The sequence below is a fragment of the Ambystoma mexicanum genome, chromosome 8 (genome assembly GCF_040938575.1).
Source record: "Ambystoma mexicanum isolate Mex_15411 chromosome 8, UKY_AmexF1_1, whole genome shotgun sequence".
NCBI lineage: Eukaryota > Metazoa > Chordata > Amphibia > Caudata > Ambystomatidae > Ambystoma > Ambystoma mexicanum.
The window spans coordinates 1390778041-1390804247 of record NC_090929.1 but is presented as its reverse complement, the minus strand read 5'-3'; the positions used below and the strand labels follow the sequence as shown (position 1 = coordinate 1390804247).

At 42.6% G+C, this 26207-nt stretch overlaps 1 protein-coding gene across 1 annotated transcript in view; it reads right to left on the bottom strand.

Annotated features, from left to right (window-relative positions):
- Nucleotides 1-26207, bottom strand: part of COX15 (cytochrome c oxidase assembly homolog COX15) — a 301085-nt gene that overhangs the window by 154501 nt on the left and 120377 nt on the right. The window contains exons 4-5 of the mRNA XM_069611522.1: nt 13813-13999; nt 11770-11937 (exon numbers count right to left, since the gene is read on the bottom strand). Coding sequence (XP_069467623.1) covers nt 11770-11937; nt 13813-13999 — 355 coding nt within the window. The remainder of the gene's footprint in view (nt 1-11769; nt 11938-13812; nt 14000-26207) is intronic.

Sequence of the window (26207 nt, the reverse complement as noted above, 5' to 3'; positions counted from 1 at the left end):
TCCCGATGCCAGGCTCTGCCCATCAGCGGCCCTCAGTCGCCACTGCGGCCCCGGCCACTGGGTGCTTTTCCTTGGATCCGACAGCCGGATCCCTCGTGCACCGCGCCTCGGCCAATCTTCGGATGGTCGTAACTTTCCCTATATATGTCCAAGCTCAACAGGAGTTCCGTGGTTCAGGCACCTCTCCCTGGGCCATCGATGGTAGCAATTACAGCTTCACAGGCGGTCCTCGAACGGATTTAAAGGCACAGGGTGTTCGCGGGGAGCTGGAGCTCTGGAATCAGGCGGCCATTACTCAACGTGCGCAACAGCGCCCCGGACATGCCCTAATATATTTGTTGTGGGTGGATTCACCACGCGTAGGCTGGTCCTTACTCGCATACTTGAAAACAGCACTTTATCTCAGGAAACAACTGTTATGTATACCACCCTAAAATTAGTTTATGCACACTATTTAATGAATTGTATGTGTGAACTTTCTTAGTTGCTTTCTTTGGTGAGGTCTTCATGATCATATGTTTTACTTTGTCATAATTGGTATGTATTTTGTATTGTTTTTATGGATTGTTTTTTTGTGCATATCCGCAATGAGCAAGTCTATGGCCGAAGATAGCCGTACTACCAACGAAAAGAGGAGAGATATCCTAAAAGAAGTATTTAACATTCACCCCGCAGGAACTGCCAAAATAGCCCAGAATAAGCTCAGGGATAATACGACTGGTCAGCGCAGGAAGTAACTAGTCTCGCAGAATGGAAAAGTGCTCACTGGACTGGCGTCATGGAACACACAGGGTTTTACCCATCTCTTTCAAGATCTTCCTCTCTCGCTAGACAACAACCTAGCGTTATGTCTACAAGAAACGTGGCTACCAGAAGAACCAATAAGAGATGGTATAAACCCTGCAGGAAAAAGAAAAAAAAAATTGCTTTGGTCGCCCATTTTCGGGCTGTTAATAATGTTCAACAATTCCTTTGGTTGGGAAATAAAAGAAACCTATATGCCCAACCTATTTGTTCTAGGGATCTTGATGGAATTCAAACCAACGGTCTTCGATGTCCCAAAAATGTTACTGATGTTAAACACGTTTTGGAACCCGAAGATGATATCTACGAGCGGTTATTTGAAATCATTAACAGCAATCATAGACAACAATCTGGTGAAATGGCACTCAATGCAGATAATCATATGTGGCGATCTAAACTGTTCCTGGTTTGATGACATCCAGTCTACGACTTGGCTCACAAAAGAATCATCTGATCCCTATGCAGAGAGAAGACACCTATGGTATAGTGCTATGGAATCCCGGGACGGTGAAATGTTGTGTGGGAAGACAAAGAGTTTGCCACCCAAACCAACCTGGCATGGTGGGACAATGCATAAAACTATTGACTATATATGGATCTCAAATAATGTATGGGCTGACATCGATGATATTGAAATATGTAAAAGTGTTAACAGTGACCATGATCCCTTGGTTTTGCATTGGATGTGTGACAAAATCACATCGGATAGCACCTATGTAACCGTTGTTGAGGTCAATCAAGGTGGGAACAGGCTTCGAATCAATGCGGCCCAAGTAGATAGGCTTTCACAAAATCTTCGAGAAGGAAATCTGTCACCACGAAGCAAAATAAATTTCACACCAATGCTTCGGAAATTTAGTACCGCAAGTAAGTCAAGAGGTAGTTTACCTAAAGATCCGAAACACGTCTTCAGCCGGACTGTGTGCAACGAAAAAAAGTCTGCGTAAAGACATCAGACGCCTTAAGAAATTACAGTGTCATAACGTTGCCCAAGAGATTAAAAAGAGGGAGTTGAAATACAGGAACTGGTTGAAGTCTTTGATGTGCTTAAGAGATCAAGAAAGAGGCGAAGAAATACTAAAATTAATCTTGACCCACAATTCAAGAGAAATTTGGAAAATCTTAAAAAAAAGGTACGCTGAACCAGGAGTCATCCCAGTTTAATGGCATCTCAAAGGCGAATTGGGAAGATCATTTTCGCAAAGTATTCAGAGCTGCCTCTACATGCAGTTCTGCGTTGGCATTAGAAAGCAACGTAACTTGGGATGTCATTGAGAGCACGGAGGACATTGCGTACATAATCCAGCATCTAAAAAATTCTAGAGCAGCAGGGCCTGATGGCATAACTAACATCATGCTGAAAGAAAAAAAAGAGCAATGGTCCAAGTTCATTGTCCAACTATTTGAAATAATTGCATCATTTAAAGAAATACCAGACTCTTGGCGATCAGCGGTTGTTGTACCTGTGTTCAAGAAGGGCAGTCGGACCGACCCTTCAAATTATAGGCCGATTGCGCTTCTTGACACTATTGGAAAAATCTTTGCAACCTGCCTACAATGCAAACTAACGAGATGGGCTAATGAATCAGGCTTGATGGACTGTAGACAAACAGGTTTTACAAAAGGTGTGGGGACCGAGGTAAACCTGATACTAACTCTGTTAAAACCGGAGACATTGAAGAAAAAAATCAAAGATTTTTTTGGCATTTATTGACATGCGTCAAGCATTTGACTCAGTCAATCGAGACAAATTGTGGAGAAAGTTATCTAAGTGGAATTGCCCAGTTTCGCTATTACATCCAGTGATTGCACTACACTCGAATACCACAGTGTGTGTGCGGATGAACTCCCAAGGAGAGCTAACAACTAAAACACTGTATAAAAATGGAGTTAAACAATGTTGCCCCCTTGCGGCGTTACTATTTAAATTGTACATCGCAGACATTCCATCAGCATTTAGAGACGTCAAGAGCTTCTCACCAAAGGTGAATGGGCAAAAGATTAGCTATGCAATCTACGCCGACGATATTGTGTTAATGGATCTTAAACAAATCGGCCTTCAGAGGTTGCTCCGTAGCTTCCAAACGTATTGTGAAGCAAATGACTTAACAATAAACGAAAAAAAGACAAAGATCTTGGCAATTGGAAAGGTTTTCACTAGGAAGGATCGTGCATTTAAATGGTCCATCAGTCATGAAAACATTGAAATTGTCTCTTCCATACGTTATCTGGGAATACTTTTTAACAACTCAATAAGAGAGGCGGACTGGATGACGGATCTAAAAAATCATATGAACATCTACGCTCTACAAGGAGCCCGGATTCACGCCGACTATGGTAAATTTACAACACTCCCTGTGTTGACATTCTACAAACAGAAGGTGGTTCCTGCAATCAGCTTTGGCGCAGAAACTGGGTGGAATCTGAGCGCTAAGTGCTGGGAAACACTGGAAGGCAAGTTCTGGAGACGTGTACTTAGACTTCCTGCACACTTCTCAGTAAAATCAATTAGACATGAGCTAGGCCTTGACTCCTTATATACAACAATGCTATGGAGATCAATCGGTATGGTAAGGAAAATAGATCTGACCGATTGAGCACCGGCTTATAAGATTTTGTCTGCTTCAATGCTATGACCGCATGAAGGGCTGCTGAATGTTGGATCAACAAAATAAAGCAAATTGTCGACTCTGCCGACATCAAGCGGGAAACAGTGATGGCTACACCACAACTAGCCAAAATAAAATTACGTCAATGGAGTTGGATACAGAACTCAGAAAACCGAGCTGGCTTGAAGACCACGTTGGATTTAGGACTAGCTGATAACAGCTTGGATCATTTACCCAAATATCTAAAGCAATTTCCCTCCAGGTTTCACCGAAATAAATTCCTGCATCTACGGTTAAATATATATCATACAAAAGATGTGCTTTGGGCTAGACACGACAAAAAAACAAGCGACAATACTTGTAGATTTTGTCAAGTGTCAGTAGAATCCTTAAAACATTTAATAATGGAATGTGAGGAGTTGGTAGAAGCTCGTTCACTGTTTTTAGGAAAGTATGCTCCTGTAAATGACAATGTTGACGATTGGTGGTCCAGGATGCTGTCTAGCAACAATGTTCATTTAACATGCGCAGTGATTAATTTCTTGGAAAAGATTATACCAAACGAAGTAATGAAATCATCAATCGAATAGGAAGAACATTGTTTTGCTTCTGCTTCTGCTGCATCATAATTATCTGTTTTCTGTTTCTGTGTTCTGTGTTTTGTATTGTAATAAAAGTTTGAATAAACTACACATTACAAATAAAAAAAATAAAAAATATCCGAAATAAACACAATAATGATAGGAATCATAAGATAATCAATGGAGTGTCTAGGACCTGAACCCACAGAGAATCAAGCGCTCCAAATAGATCCTCATAGCCACAGTATCTGGCAGGATAGTATACCAGGTTAGGTGTGACTCAAAAAAGCATAAAGACGAGAAACCACAGTCAAGAATACTGAACAGTCAGTAAATTGCAGTCACGAAGATTAAAAGCTAGAACAATCTTCATAGTCACAGCAACTGGCAGGATAGTGTACCAGGTTAGCTGTGAGAATGAGAAGAGGAAGCAAACTATTACCCTGTGAGGACATTGTGCTAACAATAATTATCCTAGTTGTGAACCCATGGTAGACTAGTAAACCAGGCTGATTGAGGGAAGAGACTGGAAAGAAACTAGGGGAAGGGAAACATAAGCCCTTGAACTTTGTGAACCTTGCAGAAAGCCAAGAGCATGGAACACTCTCTTGGCAGTGTGGGAATCAGACAACCTACTGGGACAACATTGTCATCATTTTGCAAGTTGTTTTTGCATCATTTTGGAGATTACTTTATGAACTGGAGAATAACTTTTTAACCTGATAAGCAGAAGACGACTCCCTTGCATGTTAGTGTGAGTTGTTAGTGTGAGGGCCGGAAATAGGATTTTGACACAACGTTGGACTGGTTTTATTTTGACATCCTGACAGACCCATTCGAATATATCTTTGGGGCAGTGGATACCCTCTTCGATTTAGGAACAGGAAGGCCTTTCCACATCCCTCATTCGGTTAATAAAAGTCTATAACCATAAACATGTGACCACTGTGTCAATCTCTTACTTCCATACCCTTACACTCCATGGTTCTATAGGATAGGTGCACCAGTTTTTGCATCAGGGACTTGGATCGGAGTGATCATACCATGTTGGTCACAACTTTTAGCTTACCAATTGAAACAGCTACGGCGGGTGGTCCAACGTCTTTGACCATCAACTATGAGAATAACTGCTTAAAATGGAATAAAAATGTTGGCCGTTTTAATGATCAAATAAGATGCATGTTTTTGTCCACAATGTTGGAATGGAAGTTCAATACATTCACTCCTGATCAATTCAATTAGTCTTACATCCATCATGCCGTCTCCTATGAGGGCGAAGAAGAATAAAAAGCTCCTGCATGCTTTTGATCAAGGAGTATATATTCAGGAAAAATATAACGTAAGGTGATTAGACAAATTAAGCGCAGTGGTGCTGATCTATCTAGTATTAAGGGATTTGTTAAGAAAAATTAGGTAGGCAGCAGAGATGGGGAGGCTATGTTATCTATAGTTGTGTGCAGATAAGAATCACATTTTTGGACAGTGATTAATGGTCTAGAGAAACAGCAGGTTGCGAGTCAGACAAATCCCATAATGGAAGATATTTGGTTTGCTTTATTTGCATATCTATGTGGTGTCAAAAGATCTTATAAGAGGGTTGTGGGTCAAGATCTAAACATGGTCGGTCTGGGCTTCAATTTTGAGACAGAGGAAATTGAATATTATAAATAAGGCCAGTGGTTCTAGAGCCGGGGAGACCAAACCAGCTATCTAATACGATATTCAAGCAAGCACCAGAAATCTGGGCATTGGGACGAACCCCAGGATGTCGTCACTGCTTCCATAGGGGGAGCCCCTTCCCATGAGGCCAGGGAGGTGAGGCGCTACCAGATAGTCCCCCTGGGGATGGTACTCAGCAGGAGGATCTCATGGGAAGGGACAACCCCTACCATACGTGGCATACACACAACACCCGAACCTTCCTTCAACCCCACACTCTCGATCCCTACCATCGTTTCCATGTGTTTCTGTAGAGCTACGGAGACAGAAACCACTGAAACAAGTAAGAATAGGCAGGAGTTGAAGGAACTAATGTGCAACACCACTGAGACGATGAAGAGCCTGCAGAGCCCTACCGAATGCACCGCAGAACCAACCTGAGCGGTCTAGACAACAGGAACCAATTAAGACTCGCCTAGTGATAAAAAGAAAGGAAGGACTACCAGAAAGGGTAGATCTACCCAGAATGAGCCCAGAGCCTGGAAGCCGTCCGGCTTGGGGCAAAGAGGAGGACTCCAAACGGAACGGGGAAGTGATGTCCCTTTTCGGGTGTGCAGTCGGAAGACTGAAAAGAGTTGGAGGAATGGGAGCAGAGCGGAAGCAAGCCCACACAGCTGTCGAGAGACTCTAACCGCCCTGCCTTTACCGCTGCAGAGGTGCCGCAAACATAGAAGAACCTGTGGGCGAGAAAGAATGCAGGTTACAGAACGGAGCAACAGGAACGCTCCTTGCCCGACGAGGAGCCCAGTAACCAGGGTCTGGGACCAATCACTGCAGAGCCGCAGTGAAAAGGGCAGAGCCTGCAGGAGAGAGAGGACACAAGGAAACGAACAGCTGCAGGAGCACTCCATACCCGCAATTAAGACCTGACAACAACCCCAAAGGAAACCGGGTTGTTGGAGAAAGCAGCTAAGACCAGAGAACCCCAAGAACCAGGGTCTGGGACCCTTACACACGAGCAGAGACGGTCTTCAAAAGAGTGAGCCAAGAGAATACCTGGCAGGGTACAGAACCAGGTAAACCAGATACAGAGGATAATGTAGGGATCTGGGACCCACAACCAAACAGGGAGGACGCACAATCCCTCTTCTTCGACACAGTACATGGCAGGGGAGTGAAACAGTGCTGTCCACAGGGTCTGGGACCAACACGCAAGATAAGCCTGAGAAAGGCCAGGGTTAGGGAGACAGTTGTTGGATTGCCGCGTAAGCCTGAGAAAGGCATGGGGATGGGAGACATTTCCCCCCGTCGGCTGTTGGGCTGCTACACGAGTGTGAGAAAGGCCAGGGGAAGAGGGACATTCCCACACCAGTTGGGTTTGAACCTTATTTTGAGGACCCTCAACTTTATACAATTACGTTTTTTATCCCTTGTACAGAAGAAAGGAACCGATCTCCTGGACCAAAGAACCCTACTACTTCTTCCATTTAGTAAGGGAAAGAGTTGGGATCCTGACACAGGACTGGACTTTTTACTTTGGACATTTTGACAGACCCATTACCATTTTAGTTGAGGCAGGAAACCTCTTAGAAATACATATCAGGTTTTCTTTTCATTTATTTGAATAAAGGTTTTTGCCAACCACCATCCCACCACTGTGTCAGAGTCCTACTTCTACACCCTTGCAGCATCTATTTGCTATATCCTGTTCAGGTATATTATTCAAAAGCTTAGGACTTCGGGGTCATTGACAACTTCCTATGTTATACGGATTTAAAAAAAGGCAATAAACTGGTTCCAAAAAATGATTGCCCAATTTCTCTCCTTAATGCCGATAGTAATCTTTGCGGCCTTGATATTAAAAAGGAACTAGAGAATTGGGCCTCCAGAATAGGTTGTTAAAGAGAACGAACAAGTTTTCGAAGAAACATAGGTACATACTACAATAGGTTCATATTACATTGTCTGCAGGAGTCAGCATAGAGTAAAGACTCAGTACTCATTACACAGCCACAGTAGTGGCTGTGTAGTTATGGTTAAGTTGCTGTTTCCATAGGAAGAGCACTTTTTGGGCGGCTTATAACTTCGCTCCCCCTGGACGAAATCTTACCAAACGTTGCAAAAAAAGTATATGGGCCACTCTGAATTTGTTTGCATAGTTTGGTGATGTTTGGTCCATGGGGGGAAATTATAGGGGGGGGTCCCAAAACGTCTTTTTTTCCAATAGACTGAATGGGGGAAAAACTTTGTGCACGGCTACAGGCCAAACCGCTGGACGGATTTTCACCAAATTTGCAGCAGGGGTAGGGGCTTGGTCCCGAAAGCGTGCTTTCATAAATTTGGTGACAATCCATGCAGTACTTTTTCTTTAAAATTACCAAAACGTAGGTCTAAAAAAATTAGTAATATCTATGTCCGCTCCGCGGTCACACTTCACTGTTCGCTCCGCGGACAAGATACCGATTGGCTAAGGGGCTGGCGTCATGACCGCGGACACGATCAAAACTCAACAATGAGCAGCGGAGCATTTTTCAAGAAATAACAAAAGAAATTGCACATGGTGTACAACATGAAAATAAAGAATGTACCTGCCAACATTACAAACCTATACTACTGTACATCAGTGGTGAAGCTGGTTCTGGCAAAACATTCTTAATCAAAATCATCAGCAAATTCCTTCAACAATTGACAAACAACAAACTGTCCGCTGTTGTCACTGCCCCCACAGGTTTAGCTGCCTACAACATAGGCGGTGTCACTTTACACCGATTACTACTCCTGCCAGTAGAACACCAAAACAAATTAGACTATTACAAACTTTCTACAGAAGCTGCAATGGAAATACACAGAGTGTTAAAACAAATGAAAATGCTAATAATAGATGAAGTGAGCATGGTCTGCAACCTAATGTTGGCTTTGATTCACCTCCGATTACAAGAAGTACTCAAAACAATCTACGAAGAGCTCTTTGGAGGAAAACACATTGTTTTCTGAGATCTTCTTCAATTGACACCAGTGAAAGGTGAGCCTACTTTTAAAACCTTAGGACACAAACTCTGCCGTAAAACTGTTGGCGGCATTGGAAATGTCAACCTTTGGCAACATTTCCAATACAGAGAATTAACAGAAGCACAAACAATATTGAAAACCCGGCACATTCATGTACTTTATGGCGATAATGCATGTGCTACTGATGTTATGGAACAATTAGCACACAAAAATGTCAACTGTATGGCCTTAATGCCAACTCTTGCAAGCTGTTCCAAATTCAATGAAACAATGTTGAAAAAAGAAATGCAACCAATAATTGAAATTAGCGCCACAGACAAAATAGACGTACATGGTATGATACTACCCATGTGTGAGCAAGCCACAACAAGACTAAATAGTTTAGAAAATTCAATCTCCAACACAGCTGGGTTGGAAAAAATATTAAAATTATCCTTAAACTGTAGAGTAATGCTTAAACGTAACCTTGATGTGGATCAAGGACTGGTTAATGGAACACCGCGTACAGTTGTTGGCTTTCAAACATACCCACGTGACAACAACATTCAGTTTGTCAATATTCTCTTTGACAAACTTTCAGAAGTGAAAAGGATAGGACGCTCAACAGCTCGATTCCTTCTCTTCAAAGACATGTATGTACGCAGAGAACAATCTTCTCTAACTCTTGCATACGCAGTCACCATTCATAAATCACAAGGTCTTAACCTAGACAAAGCATTGATAGATATTGGTAACAGTCTTTAAAGAAGGAATGAGCTATGTAGCACTATCATGCTTACGTACACTTGACAGTCTTTTTCTAATCAACTTTGATGCAAGTAACGTAAACACTGATATTCCTTGCATTTTATAATACAATAGACTTTGTTCACTATAGACCCGCCCATCTAAAAACATATCCTGTTCCACAAAAAGTAAAACGTTGTAAAAGAAAACTAAATCAAACAGAAATGCAACATGATGTCACTGCAAATCCTCCAAAGAGAGTAAAAGAAACTAATACTTCATCAAGTACCACAAGGAAAGAAGAACCTATTAGGGAAAGTAAACCAGGTACTTCTTCAAAGAAGGAAGACAAACTCCAAAAAAAGCACTCGGATACAGACTACCTGGTCCATTTAAACTTTCAAATATAACTGGTTTAAGTTGCTACGCAAATGTAGCAATTAATATTCTATTTCAATTGCCACCAATTGTTAACATTTACTTACACAGTACAGACCAATTGTGTTTGCAAATGTTAGTACTTCATAGAAATGCAACAAACAATCCTGACAACACGTATAGTGTTCATGGAATAAGACAAAAATTGGACTACTGGGCTGGAATGATGAAATTCACTATACACTCACAGGAAGATCCACAAGAATTTCTAATGTACCTACAACAAGTACTAGAAAACAAAAACATACCTATAAATGAAATCTTCCAGATTTCATACACGTGGAAACAGACATGCACTCTCTGCAACAATGTGAGACAGGAACAAATCCCTAATGAAAGATTTGTGTATCCATACTGAATTGTGAATCCATTCTGTTTCAGCAACTTGTACAAAATGCAAACCACGGCAGATTATGTACTACCTGCAATTCGGATAATCGCTCCACCGTACTAACACAAAACACATAGTAAATACGTAATACTAATGCTTCTACGTTACAATGCAGATGGTACCAAAAACAACTGCAAGCTGACTGGATTCACACATGGTCAAGTATCACTTGGTTAGAAAACCATCACAACAATAGGTATTATCTACCACACAGGAGCCACAACCAATGGAGGTCACTATACTGCATATAAAAAAAAAAAATGTGGATGGTTCGAATGTAATGATAGTACCATTACTCTAAAGCAGAGATTACCAGCAAATGTTACAAACGCTTATTTAATCTTCTTAAAACCAACATTTATTAACTAATCAGTACTTAAACATTAACAAAACTTCAATTAAAAAACTATAAACTGTTAGAATATGCCAACAAGTATCTGACTGACCCAAAATTCTATAACAACTAAACAGATAAATGAATACCACTAAATTATATAAAAAAATAAAAACAGTTAGAATACGCCAACTAGTATCCAACTGCCCCAAGATTTTACAATATCCAAACAGATAAATCAATACCACTTCATTATAACATAAAATAGACAGTTAGAATATGCCAGCAGGTATCTAACTGCCCCAAGATTCTACAACAACTAAACAGATAAATGAATACCACTAAATTATATAAAAAAAATAAACAGAATACGCCAACAGGTATCTAACTGCTCCAAAAATCTGCATCAAGCCAACATATAGAACATCAGCCAGAAACAATTGAACACTGAAAACAAACAAACAGACGTAGCATAACAAAAAAATGGACCAACCATTTAGGCTCAGTACTGGGAGCTAATTTTTTTAATTTCCCAGGGATTGCCAGTGGCTAAATTAAAATGCCATTGAAAGCCTATTAATATTTACGGTGTATTGTTTTTATCAGAAGCGGGAGGTGGGGGAGCCGGTTGTAGTCTGCACCTCTGCATTAAGTCCTAGATATGGATTCATATCATGCATGTCTGAATTCTATGGATGCTGGTTGGTACAGAGATTAAATTAATTTAAACTGCCCATTTAGCAGACTTTGTAAATTAAGTCTTTGTGCAACGGCCAATTTAAAATGTGAAAAGTATTTGGTCAGGGAGCATGGGCTAACAGCTTACCCGATAATACGTTACTCAAAGGTCGGCCCTTCAGCTGCCATATTCTTTGAGTATATAGGGATAACACATATTCATGCCTATAAATGTAAAATGCAATGAACAACTGCAAAAGCAGAAATTAGTGGCTTTGCCCGTGTAGGTTTAAAATGGAGACGGAATGAGAACACAAAAACGCCCAAAATAAATATATGCATGTCATACTGCTTAACCCACATCCCAGGAGGTGGGTGGACAATGGCAAGGGGAATGGCTACATATAGGGACAGGACACACACTAGGTGCACCACCTGACTCTTCAAACTCACAGGGCCTAAACTTGGCTTGCCTTTGTAGAGCAACTTAAGGTAAATTGAGCTACATTCATGCCACTGTTTTGAAACCGCCCATCTTACCTTCTGAGGTGGAAGCAGCAACGAGAGTGCACTCCATAGACTGGCACAGTAGAGAACCAAGGCAGAACCCAAATGTGCTGCTAGGCGGTACTGACTGACACGTGGGACATCGTAAGAATCTGGCTTCTCTTCCAATCCACTCTTCACCATGTACCATCCAAGCAGCCCCTACCAGGAGGAAATCAATCACCATAAGTCACTGATGAATTTGCAATTAGATAAAATTATCAAAGACTTACAGTCTTGAACAGAATTTACTGGGAGAACCCCCCTTTTGTTTTATTGAGTCAACACATGCGTTTTTGTGGCAAGTTGCTCTAGTGGATACAGGGGATTCTCTGGTATGTAGTAGATTTGTTTAGCAGCGTGCTAAAAAATGCTATACATAGAATCACAGTGCATTGTTATCAGGCTTCACATAAGAAGATAATGAAATTGCTGGTAGTAACAAACCAAAAAGGTGGCAGAGAGGGAGCATAGAGTAACAAATTTGAAAATTCTGCTCTGGCAGAGAAGTGGGGCAGAAGGTGTGAACTATGGATGGGGAATATAATGGGGGAAATCCAGGACTACAAGTCCCAGGATGAAAAGTAAACAAGCACTGGCAAAGCCAGCAGTTTGGGCTTTTGTTAATGCATGGCATAGACATGTGCCGGGCACTGCCATAATGGTAGTACCTGGCCACAAGATGGCAACTACTGGGAAATAGTGCAACTACCTAGGCATGCGAGAACAGCGCCTAGCAAATGTCTAAAACCAATAGACAAGCCAAAACTGTTGGCTTTGTCAATGCTTCTTTTTTATAGGACTGGAGTTCAAGGAGATGATATAAATCAAGCGGCTGAAGGCATTCTTAGTACAGTAGTAGGCATTTGTAGATGCAATCAAGCCATTCTCAGAAGACTGACTTAGAAAGAACACTGGGAGGCCAGCGTTTTATGTTACTGCTTGATATAGCTAGCACACAGAGATCTTGGGAGGATGTGTTTTGGGCAGGGTGGAGCAGTCAGTGGCTGGGAATAGCCATAGGTATCGGCATGGCCATTGGAAGCCAATGGGTGGCTAAATAATCAAACTGCGCACACAAGCTGCGTGGCCCTCCCCAAATGTCCTCTTCATACTAGCTATACTCCAAAGCAATAGTTTTGCGTTATAGGTGGCAGTTAGGCACTACCTATTTAACCAAAATTGAAAACAGGACAGGAGTAGTCTCCCGAATGGAATGGATAATGTAGGCATGTATGAAGATGTGCACCTTTGATTCGCAGTAATTGCTCTTTTAACTTTGAACTGACGACAGCTCAGAGGGATGAAACAATCGGAAACTGGTAAAGTGCACTGGTTTAGGAACAAAGACTATAATGAGTTTGGGATCAAAGGTGCAGTCAGGGCTTTAGTTGGAGTTTCCCTGCCCGGTGTGCATGAGGCCGTTTGCATGGTGGCTGATAGATGCACCTGGGTAAAAGTGAGTAAAACATTAACAGCTTCTGAAAAGACATCAATAACATCACGTCCGCATCCACCATATATTTCACTAACTTCTCACAACCGACCAAAAAGGTATGGATAGCAAGTATTCATGGTGTCCATTAATTTGACAGTTCCCTGAAAAAGACTAAGCGAGGTACCAGCTGAGAGTCTGCAATTTCCACCATGCACCGTTGACATCATAGTGTATGTTCTTGTCAAGATATCCCATCCCCCTGCCTAGATGGGGAATTGCCATGTTACCTTATACCTCAGCATTTCCAGTGCTGTGCCATTTTGTAGGTAAATGTACACTTCATAACATTATGTACTGAAACATTCAGACAAGAGAGGACGACATATCACACTTCTAGCATAAAAAGTAAATATAGTCGGAGGCAAATGAACTGTAAATTCTAATTGATTTTTGGCATTGCTGGCTTGGTATAATCGGAGCAGTTTCTTCTGTTTGTTGGCCATATCCCGCCTCTAGAAAAGCTAAAACTTGAAAGTGGTCCATCAACCAAAAGACAAATGCAGAGCAGAGTTAGAAAATGTCCCCAAATCAACCCTCACCTGGAAGCAGACAAAGCCGCAAAGGCCAACAACAGTGCCTTTCATGGCGCGGGTGAACCAACCCTTCCTCCAGAAGTAGATGGCTGGGAGGATGTATGCCAGCCCGACCGCACGACCCCACATCCGATGGGAGTATTCCATGAACCAGATAAACTTGAATTCCGTCAGCGTCATGTCATGGTTCAGACTGTGAAGGAACAAAAGAGCAGCTGTGAGCAACTCATCAACTTTCTCAGGTTGACTGCGCCAACAGCACGACGAATAGATGGTGCACATCAAGCAGGCATTAAAAGGGGTAGTTCGCTCAGAAATGCTATTGTCCCAATCGATCTGGAATGTATTGTCGATCCATATTTTAAAAAATTCCAATCAGTCATTAAAGCTTTATTCGACTAGGTTGCCTTTAGAGCACATATACAAATACATCATTACAAATTACTTTCATTACATGGGCAAGTAAAATAAAATTCATAGTACATGTAAATATGAAGTACACGGTTCATAAAATAACATCAATAAAAGCCTAAAGAAAGGATAAAAACCAGGAGAAATCAATCTCGTGACCTGGGGCAACATCCTATGAAGCCAAGCACGATAGATACATTTGGTGACAAAGTATACATTGTTCACTACAGCCGTGGATTAAGTTAATCGCTTGTTGCATAGTTTCACAGATGCTTTTCTAAACAATTGTAGCAGCTATATCTTCCTCAAGTCACAATATCACTCACAGAAAAGCAGGAAATGGGTAACAGATTCAACGTCTAGACCACACTTTGGACATGTTTCTTTGGTGCTGCGCCGCCATCCACAAGTAAAGGTCGCAACCTGCAGTGTGCCTGTTCTAAACTCCAGGAATAGGGTACGGGCACAGGCAGGTGATAGCAAATCCAAATATCTTTCTTCAACTAAAATTAGTTTCGTAGAGAGATAGGCCAGCACTAGTTTAAGGTTCAGGCAAGAAATAATGAGGCGTTCTTGGGTCTCATGTTTAGTAAACTGCTTGATATCTCCTTATCTCCTTTTAGGTCGCAACACAGATTGTGCAGATTACGCCATGATCCTTCCATGCCTGTCAATTTTAGCTGCTTCCCGAAATGGGCCCACCATTGGGTGAGCGTCCACCAGGGCGATTCAACAAATCTACATATGCTGCTTTGTATTTTGCAGGCACAGAAGACCCACAAAGTCTGATCCAATAAAAGCAGTTTCCATGGCAGCTGTAGGTAATGGGGTCAAACCCACATTCCATGTGTAGGGGGGCACTTGGGAAGCTATACGGCAGTCTAGGTAGCCTTTTCATGAATTTATCTGCTACTTCCAGGTTCGGACAGTTAGTGTGACCCCATCTCACAGCTCCATAGAGTACTGCTGGTTCAGTCTGAATGGGGCAGATACTTATTTCTGGTGACACAGCTCGCTCTCTGCGAGAGACGATGAATGTCCTGAGGCCACCACCATTTCTTTCAAGGATGGACTGGGCTACTCATGAGCCTGTGTCTGTGAACCTCACTCCTAGGTAGTCCAAGTTGGTAACTTGTTCCAGTACGGTACTATCGACCTCCAAGCGGAGTGCCACAGGCTTGGTTTTCCTTGATCTGAACACTAGATCCTTGGTTTTGGTCCTGTTAAGCATCAGACCTAACTGCGAACACACTCCAGGCCTTTTTTGATCCCCATGTTCGATGTAGCCAGCAAAACAAAGTAATCAGTGAAAAATATTGCTGGGTAGACATCAGTGGCAAGTTTGGGAGGGTCCAGCTCACCTCTGGAGCATTCTGCTACCAAGTCCAAGATGATTGTGTTAATTTTAACCGGAAACTGCATAGTAGTTTCCCCTCTCTGGCTCCACCTCACTACCGCAGTGTTGTTGGAATAGAGCTTGGCAATCTGGGATACCAATTCAGCAGGAACCCAGCGCGAATCAGGAGAACCTGCCATAGCTAGGCCCTGGGATTCCTGTCAAAGGGTGTCTGCAGGTCTATAAATGCAGCGTAAACCTGCATACGTTTCAATACAGTGAATTTCTGAATGATGGTGGACAGGCGAAAATACTGGTCTACTGTACTCCGCCCTTGCTCAAATAGGGCCTGTAAGTGGGAGATCAGCCTATTACTGGTCACCCACTCCTGCAAATGTTGTAGAACCACCATGGCAAAAGAATTCCCGAGGCATATTAAAAACAATTCCTATGAATCTTACCTTAGTTTTCCTCACTTTTATACATGCGAAAATGCCTGCATGGGCAGCACCATCTTGTGGAAATCGTATCCGTTGATCACCTTGTGACACTAAATCAGATCACCCGCCCCTCAAGCTGACATCACTACACCCTTACGCCGCTGCTCACAACGCCAATGCAGGTTTCATGTGAACGTTCTCTGTGTGCCATCGATTCCTGTCTCCATGGAAATGCCAAGACGCCCTTTCCTCCATAAACGTAAACAAACCCTTTCTGGTCACACAATGTTTGAGATTCTTTTTCCCCCGTGTCAGTTTTCTTTTTGAGTCTACCTGACTTGTTTGTGCTCTGTTCAGCTATTGGCCAAGTACTCCACACATTTACAACAGGTATTCATGCTGCCGAAAAATAATGAACTCCATAGCCGCTTTTTATTTAATAATTTCTTATATGTACAAATGTGTTTACCAAACCATATTTAAATTATACTTGAACATGGCATGTTCTTCACATGTGTCCTTGCGGACCTTTCAATTTTGTCCCGATTTATCTCATCTTTGCACAATTGCTTTTTCTAACAAGGCTGTTTTCGCTTGTTTTTAGTTTTAATTAATGTAAAACCTAATTTCTTAATGTATACCAAAATAAAGAAAAAAAAGATCCTATTCATCTCACTTTTCATCTGTTCCACTACAATATTCAGGAATATTCAGCCCCAAGCCTGAATATTCTGAAGAGGAAATCCATGGAGAATCAGATTCTAGCCTTGACGATCAATCACTGGAGCCTGAACTCGGTCGCATGTGTGCCTGCTATCGTTGTGAGGTTATGCCATGTGGGTTGGAGAACTGCTGCTGCCGAGAAAACTCGGCGTGCTTGGCCTACATTGCCGAAAAAGACACCACTGCTATGTGTTGCCGAGCTGCATGACTTCAGGGCAGCCTGCCTTCCAAGATTCATGCTGCAAATTATTATGGTCCTTATGCACGAACTTCGATCTGCAGTTCATCCGCGTAATACGAGTAAGTTCACTGAATATATAGGTGTGTATGACAAACGAGAGTGCTAACACTTCAACGTCCAAATAATTAGCTTTCTTTCACAAGGAAGTAAAAAAGCTTTTTTTAACCGTCTCTCAAACTGTTTTTGATCAAATGGGCATTCACATTTTCAATTGATCCCCACTTCATATCCAAAGCACAGTTTGTACTTTCCACGTAAATGTACTTTTTAAAGCATCACAAGGTCTTACGTTTAAAAGGTATTTCAAAAATAATATATTCAATTATTGGGTTCATTTAAGTAAACTATTTCTGTATCTCTTTCACAGGGGGTACAGGCTTGTGGCCTATCGTGCGTTTCCATGGTGGATTCATGAATGGGATTCCATGTTCAACGAGTGATACCTGCCTACGTGGTTTCGCCATTTGTGACAAATTCCCAAGTGATTCTGGAGAATACCGCAGATTTATGCAGACAGTTCCTTGATCGCAGCAGTACAATTTTGCAACCCACTTTACAAAACTTAGTAAAAATAAATACAAAACTGATTGTATACGAAAAGTTGTTGCAAATTATTTGTAACTACACACTACGTACAGAAAGGCCACAAGCCTGTACCACCTGTGAAAGAGATACAGAAATAGTTTACTTAAACCTCATCTACCCCCTACTGTCACACCCTCCAGTCTTATCAATATTGCCCTCTGGAATGCTAGATTCCTCCTCTTCCTCTTATGTCTCATGCCCTTCTGGTTGCGGATGTGGCATTGGGCTCCTCTACCACCCTAAATGTCTTTCCTCCACCTCCGCTATCTCTCCCTACCTTCCCTTCCTTTGAATACCTATTCGAATCCTTCACTTCCCCTCACGCTATCTCCCTATCTACAGACCTCCTGGACACCTCTCTTCCTTTTATGATGACTTAGATCACCTCCTCTCTCTCATATCTCTCCCTCCCGCACTCCCTTCACAGTACTTGAAGATTTCAACCTTCCCCTCTGCACTTCCTCTCAACCCTCCCCTCTCCGCTCCATACTCAACTCCTACCTGCTTTCTCCCCTCCCTACTCCTCCTACTCACTCCTCTGGCTCCACTATTGATCTGATCTTTATCTCAACCCACACCTCCTCACCTGTTTCTTCTCTTCCCAACTATCTTTCTGATCATGCCTTACTCTCCTTCTCCATGATCCCCCCTCCTCGTCCACTCCCTCCTCTTCTCCCATTTCCTTCTCTCGACAGGATCTCTGTAACTTTAGCCCTTCTCTCTTTTTCAACACCTGCTCTTCTACCCTTCTCCCTCTCTCAGACTTCTCTTCTCTCTCGGCCAACAACGTCCTCTCCTCTATCTCCTCCAGTCTCGACCAACTCTAGCCCCTTACCTCCTTCCACCCTTCTTGCAAACCTTCCCAAACTTGCTTTCCCCCCCACGCCACCCCCCATCACCTTCTGTCCATATGTCGTCTCCTCCGTCGCCTTGAACGACACTGGCTCAAATCCCGCTCTCTGGCTAAACAAACCTCCTATTTCTCATATCACTCTTCATGACTCTTGCCTCAACTCAGCCAAATGTTCCTACTACTCTAACCTTCTCCACTCAAGCCTCACACCCTCGCCGTATTTTCCAAACCCTTTCTCGTCTTCTCTCCCCGCCTACTCCTAACCCCTCAGCTAATTCTTCTCTCTCCTTCAGACTTTGCTGACTTCTTCTCTTCCAGAATTCTCTCCTTATGCCAAAACATCCTCCTCTCCCCCTTCTCTCTCTCCCCCTTCTGCTTGCATGTCTAACTTCTATCCTGTCACTCTGACCAGTGTTTCCCTTCTCCTGTCCAAAACTCATCCTACTGCTGCCCCCTCCGATCCTCTTCCTACCCTCCTTATTCCTAAGATGTACCCTCTTCTCATTCCCTACTTAACCTCCTTCTTCAACATGTCTCGCCTCCGCTACATTTCCTTCAGCCTTCAAACACGCTACCATCATCCCCATCCTGAAGACACCCACTGCCAACCCTCTTCTCGCTTCCAACTTCGTCCAATCTCGCTCCTTCCACTCCTCTCTAAGCTTCTTGAACGCCTAGCCTACTCTCAACTCTCAGCTTTTGTATCCACTCATTCTCTCCTCTCCGCCCTCTCAATCTGGATTCCGCTCAAAACACTCCACGGAGACTGCTCTCACTTATGTTCTCAACGCACTCCTTACCGCTCGCTACGCCAAGCAATCCTTTGTCCTCATCCTCCTCTACCTTTCTGCTGCCTTTGATCACCCTTTACTCCTCAACTTTCTCTCCCTCAACACTGACAAGACTGAAGTCCTTTTCTTTACTTCTAACACACTTCCCCCAGCCCCCCTCCTTTTATCCACTTCCCCCCTTCTAAACGCCCCATTTCTGCTCACGCTCACAGTCAAGGTTTCCACTTTCAATCCTCTCTCTCCTTCTCCCACCATATTTCGCTCGCCTCTCGCGCCTGTCGCTACCATCTCTTCAATATTTGCTAGATACATTCCCCCCACTTTCCATGCCTTTAAACTCAATCTCTTCCCTTATCTTGTCTCGTCTTTTCTATTGCTCTTCTCTTTTGACTCCCTGCCCCTCATCTTGCCCCCCTCAAATCCCACTACCACTCCTCTATCCATACCCTCTGTCTCCTTACTCCTCATGACTCCATTTCCACCTCGCTCTCATACCTTGGCTGGCTTCCCTTTCACTCCCAACTTAAATTTGTATTCCTGTGTCTTGTTTACTAATCTCTCTATGACCTTGCCCCCCCTAGCTTTCTTCTTTTCTCTCATTCTACTCTCCCTCCCGTTCCCTCCATTCTGCTGATCTCTTCTTACTCACTGTTGCCCCGTGCCCATGCGCCTCTTCGCATTTCCATTCCTTTCAGCTCCTGGCCCCCCCTACAATGGAACTCTTTACCTCTTTCTATCCGCTCCATCCCCACCTACTCCTCCTTCCGCACCACCCTGAAATCTCTTCTCCATTCCCCGCCCTGACCTTTCCCTTTATGCCTCCTCCCATCCCCCTTGAATCTTCATCTTTATTCCCCACCTGGAACCCTCCTCTTTTCCCCTACTCCTCACCCCTCCCTTGACCTTTCTTCTACCTAGGTAAATTGTTCTACATATTGTTTCATTGGTTTGTTTCATGTTTGTAAATATGCTTCTATTTCATTATTCCTTGTAATCCTGTTATATTGTAAAGGGCTTTGGATTAAAGCGCTATATATAAACCTAATAAATACAAATACATTTTCAATTTGCATCTGCGGCCGCGGGCTATCCAGGGAGCTTCAATAGCGGGAACACACACATGTTTGTGAGCCTTTATAAACACTGTGGAATTTACCAAGAAAACATCTCTGAAATCGACTAGGGATATCCCCATCTATCCACTTTTTCCCCTTGCTTGCTGAATCGTCTCATCTGAACTAACGGTTTGCCTACTTTTACTATTGTTTTATTTCGTGTCAATGCTGTGTGCCATGCCACTTTCTGAACTCAATGTGCAACCTATTCTCAATTTAATATATGGAAAAAGTCTACACCATTATCAACCGTCCTATGTACTTTTATCTCTCCAACTAGCTCATGGCCCAACTGATGTATACTTTCTCTTCTAACTTTCAGTGTTATGCAGATACCACTCAGCTCTCTTTCAGGCTCACCTCTTCAGCCTCCACTCCTAGTTCTAACATTCCTGAATGTCTATCCGTGATTTGGGATTGGTGCGCCTCAAACAATGTCTGCCTTATTGCCAGTAAAACTAAGAGCCTTCTCATTGGGACCCCTGATTCCGCTTTCCATCCCTTATTCTTCCTGTGATGCAAAAAACCTAGGTATCATCTTCAAATCAACTCTCTTCTTCTCTCCTCACATCACGGAGCATGTCAAGAAGGACCATGTAGTATCGTGCAGAATGCTGGAGCCGGAAGAGGATTCAAAAATGGAACGGTGTGAGCGCGAGAGAAGGATGGTTGGAGGAGGTCGGAGAAGACGGGGAGCTGACATTCATATCCCCTTTATGTTCTGTACTTAGATTAATATAGATATACAATAAAGCATACCCAACGTGTGTCAGCGGATACTTCAAGTGGCGACAAGGACCCACCAGCACTTACGCAGTGGAATCAGCAGTATTACAAGATTCCTGCAGGCAGAGACAGCCATGAGGTGAGAGCAGCATTCGGCCAATGTGACAAAGCTAAAACATTACGGTCCAGGGAGCAAAGAGAGGGAGGGCTGCGCCGCATTTTGGGAACATAAGGAGCAACGTTAGTATTAAGAAAACGCTAGAGCAAAGGACCCAATGACATGGGTCATCATCACGCTACAGGCGGCTATTTTCAGAGGCCAGGCATCGTTAACTAGACAATTTGAGTGAAAGGGCTCCCACTGAGCCTCTTCCTCGTTAGTTATTTTTTTTGAATGAGCAAAAAACTAAAAAAGATGAGGCAATTTCCATTGTTGTGAACATGCACAAGCACGTGGAGTAACTCTAAAATATACAAAACAACATTGCAACAAAGCACCCAAACTGTGCAACAGCACTATCCAACATATCAGAACGGCTGCTCTAAGGGGTGCATGAGATATGTCTATACACAGTTGTGGGATATATTTATCCACTCAGCAGTACTTCCCCACATCATCAAGCTGCACTTCAGCAGAAGCAGCAAAATGGCTGTGCTGGCTCCTTGGAGCACCACTGCATGAAAACTGCATTTTGCAGCTACAAATGGGTGGCTGCACCATCTTGCCAAACACCTATTGGGTCGAGTTGGAGCAGGGAGCACACTGATAAAGGTGCCAGTGTGTGCTCTTGTGTGCACCAAAAGAAGTGAATTGAAAAGCAGCGCTGCTCTGCTGCTTGCTTCCCATTGAAAAGCGATTATTTTACATGAAAAAGGATGCTGCCCTGACGCCATTTTCATCTGTTCCTCATCACACTACCTTTATCAGTGAGACCCTGCCATGCCCACCCATCTCCAGATTGTGCTCAAGCAGAAGAGAGTCTTATTCCTGAATGACAGGTCATGTCAGGCCAGATCTGAGAAATCAAAAGAAGTTTTTCAGCAGCACGGGAAAACGCTTAACTTTTGAGTTACAAAATGTCAAAAATCAATGCTGCAAAAGAGACCCTGGATCTCTGGGCCTATGTCAATTTCAGTGGATCTGTGTCTAGAACGGATTACTGCAAAAGTGAAACTGAATGGGGCTGCAGAACAATGTGGCAAATTCAGATGGAACCTTTTGAAAGGAACATGCCAGCAGGCTTCATTAAGTGTTTAAATGTACTTTTGCAAATAAGAAAAATACCTGTTTTAAAAGTATGTTGGATAAGGCCCTCTCCTGGCCTAGCAATGTAAAGGGATTTGTGCTGGGAAATGCATATGGGATGTTTTATTGAACAGGCTTGCTTCTGATGCAAAACAAAATACAATCAAATCAAGAAATAATGGCATTGGCTACACTGGGCAAATCTGCCCAAACAGGTTTTTCTGCCATGGCTCAAGGGACATTTGGCTGACAACAGGAGTGGCCAAAGCCCCGAAAGAAGGAGCCACAATAGATTCTCCAGGACATATGCATGTTAATTGCTACCTTTGGAAAACTTTGAATGGGCCAGAAGGCCTCATATCATAGGCTCATCAGACTTTTGTCTGTGCTCCAGGCTGAGACAATAGATTCTGTGACACCTACCTGTGAAGTGGGGAAATGGCAATAAAAATTCAATCAAACTGGTAAACCCCCATGGCCACCATGGACTGAATTGACAGTTGTTGGTAGCTGAGAACAAAAATGTGACGAGTTGAAGAACAAAAGCCAGCCCCATTTGGCCCAAGATACTATTTGATGAATACACTTTTAAGACTGTTAATTCTATAAGTGGACAGCTCAGAAATGTAAATGTTGTACAGTTTAAATGCTATTTCCATGGCTTTCAAATAAGATATCGTGGCTGTCCATAGCATGTATGGGACACATACGCCAGAAGAATGTGAATCATGGGGATTGGACATATGATGGAATTAAAACAATTAATGGAAAGATGCCTCTATACAACTATACATTTTCTCACTAAAAATCACGAAAAAATTAGACAAGCGAAACAAAGTCCTACAAACGTGAGAATTGGACTGCCTTGCTCTGCGTAAAATATGTAATCTGCCTATGTAATTTGTTAAGACGCCACAACTGTAAAAATGTGCCATTTGTCTCTAAACTGGGTTGGGGCAAAATTAACTGTGGGAGGTTTTGGACATGGTAAACCCACATCATAAAACTAATGTCATGTCTCTAAAAGTCCAACCCGCTGACAGGAAGGCGGTAACGATCATCCCTGTCCAATCCAGTTGTTAAGAGGCATGCCTAACTTAAGCCTGCCCCACCATATAATCCTATGATGTCACCATGCCTTATAAATAAGGGAGCCTGACAGAACTCTGGACACTCTTTTTCCAGTGCCTGCGTATCCAGATATTCCCCCTTCACTCTGCAAGATTCCAGACCCCGCTGCCAGAAAAGGGATAGTTGACCCAGGGCTTCCTATTCAGGCAGAACCACCCTTTATCAATAAAACCCCATGACAAAATCCCACTAACTTCAGGGAGAAAGGGGAAAGGTGGCTGAGCCCGCGTTGGGATTCTCCAGTGCCACCTGCTTACCCGCTCCATCCAGCTGAGGCATCGCTGTGCCATGACCAGACCTTTGCCCAGCTGTCTTTTGCCAGGAGAGCCCGCTATCCGGTGACCAGAACCTTTAGAGTACAGAATTCGGTTGGCTGTCCCAAATTCCAAACTCCAGCACTGATTGTGAGTATTTCCCTATCCCATAACAACACATAGCATACCCCCATCTTGACCCCTTTGTCTTTGCCCTATTTTTTACGTAATCAAATGCATATCCTGATGATGTTTTTCGAGTGTTAGCGCCATTCTTTCATTCACCCAATATTGTAACTCCTTAGCAATATTTTGATTAAAGAAATTAATTTTCCCTAAAGAAAAGGGCTTCACTGCTTGAAGAGTTACAACTGCAGCGCAACTTTTATATTTACGGGTGGCGTTCCTCTTTTCTAGCCATTAAATCTTGTGTAAGAAAAACTTTTCCTTTCCTTCCATTTCCGTTTTTAACTGCTTTATTTTCCTAAAACTAAACCTCATTCCACCTTGAAAATCTCATTCAATTCTTGAGCTATAGCCATCCTTTCACTTATATATTGTCCCTGTTATGTGCCACTATCCCCAGCCCAAAAACCACATTCCATTTCATAATATTTCAACAGTTTTTCTGAAAAACCGTTTGACATTTAAAACAGCAAACTAGAAAAAAATGCAACTTTTCCAAGTGTGATTTGACTGCACTGTGTTTTCAATTCCAACCTGCTTTGTGAACTGTATGCCTTTGGTGATACCTTAACTTATAGTTGCTAGTGATAGGAAATCCCCGAGACAGTGATAAACATATGTATATCATTATTTAATTACACATATAATTAATTATTTGTTAAAATTCGAGTGTCATTTTAGGCCATTGCTTCTTTCTATCCTCTCAGAATTAGATTAATTGTGCGTCGAGGGAACATTGCAGGAGGCAATCTTAACTCTGGTACCATCTATCCTAATTGAAAAAGTGCTCCTATTCATTTGTGCTTTGGATAGGTTTTTGTAGAAGGTTACACAAGTAACCTAAGGCCCAACAAGGCTGAAACACGTGTATGGGGTTGCTGTTGGTACACTTGTTCAGAGAGGAATTGCCATAGTATTTTGGTGCTGCACTGCCCATGTGGGCGGGACAAAGACTGATATGGAAATGGATATTTCCCATCTGTGAAAGGTACAGTGAGCAAAAAGTGTGTGCTGCAAACTCTCATCTCGGAACAGGTTATCATGCCATGTTTTTTCTGAGATGGAGCGCCTGCTACCTTTTTTGAAATTGTTTTAATTCACGACTCAAAATAAGAAAATAAAGATTAAGACACATGGGCTGAGTTTGCAAGCTCCAAAAAACAAAAAAAAAAACAAACAGTTATTCAAGTGCCAGCCCTGAAGCTTCCCCCTAGGAAGGGAAGCACACCATAAACTTCCAGGTCACGAAAATGAAAATTGCCAGCTTGAAAAACTTTGAATGGGCCAGGACAAAGAAAGTTCACACGCTCGTCAGACATTTGTCTGTGCTCCAGGTTGGGACAATAGAAGTCCTTGGACACTAACCTGTCAAGTGAAGGGGCAATGCAAACTTCAATTAAGCTGAGAAACCCCCACCATGCTCTAAAGGAAATGACAGTTGGGAGCAGTGAAGGACAGAAAAAAAAATGGACCCAGGAACAAAGAGACTGCCATTTGCTTATAAAGACTATTTCATGAATAAAAATGTAAAGACTTATTTCTGCAGCAGGACTTTGGAAAAATGTAAATATTTCACTGTTTAGAAGTAATTTTATAGTCTTTCTTTTAAGACGTCATAGGTTTCATTGCTGCATAGCGAACAGAAGTAACGAAATATTGCAGATTATCAGAAAAGTATACATGTCCCAAATGTAAATGTATATACTTACATACCTTATGATCAACCCCACATATGTATAAAGTTATGGAATTTTAGGGCAAACTTCTCATGCTTAAAATGATTAAAATGTAGTAACCGTCCAAAATAACGTCTCACAGATTGCAGGATTGGAAGGCTGTCCTTTACATAAAAAAATTTGACCTGATTATGCAATTTATTAAGATGCCACCATTGTACAAAAGATACTGATGTGACTGATTTTTGGCAAAAAAGGTCTGTGGGAAGTCTTTTTCCATCATAAAATACAACCTCAAACTGGGTACAACCCAGGGGAGGCAACCAACATGGATTGCCCAATCCAGTTGTTTAAAGGTGTGCTTAGCTAAGCCGGCCCAGCATTATAGTCAATTATATCACTATGCTCTATATAAAGGGTCCCTGACATAACTCCAGACACACTCTCTTCCTGATTTCCTGTGTGGCATTCTGTTCCTGTTTCCTTCATTTTGCACTGATCCAGATTCCAGAGCCAACTACCAGGCCAAGCATTGCTGACCTTTCCAGCAAGGCCTCAATTCTAAAATCTCAATACCCAAAGGGAGAAGAGGTGGTATGTTTGTGGGAAGCCTCCTGAGACCAGCCTGGCTTGCAGCCCACCAACTGCTGCCCAATAATTGCATCCAGAGGTACCTGTGCCATCCTA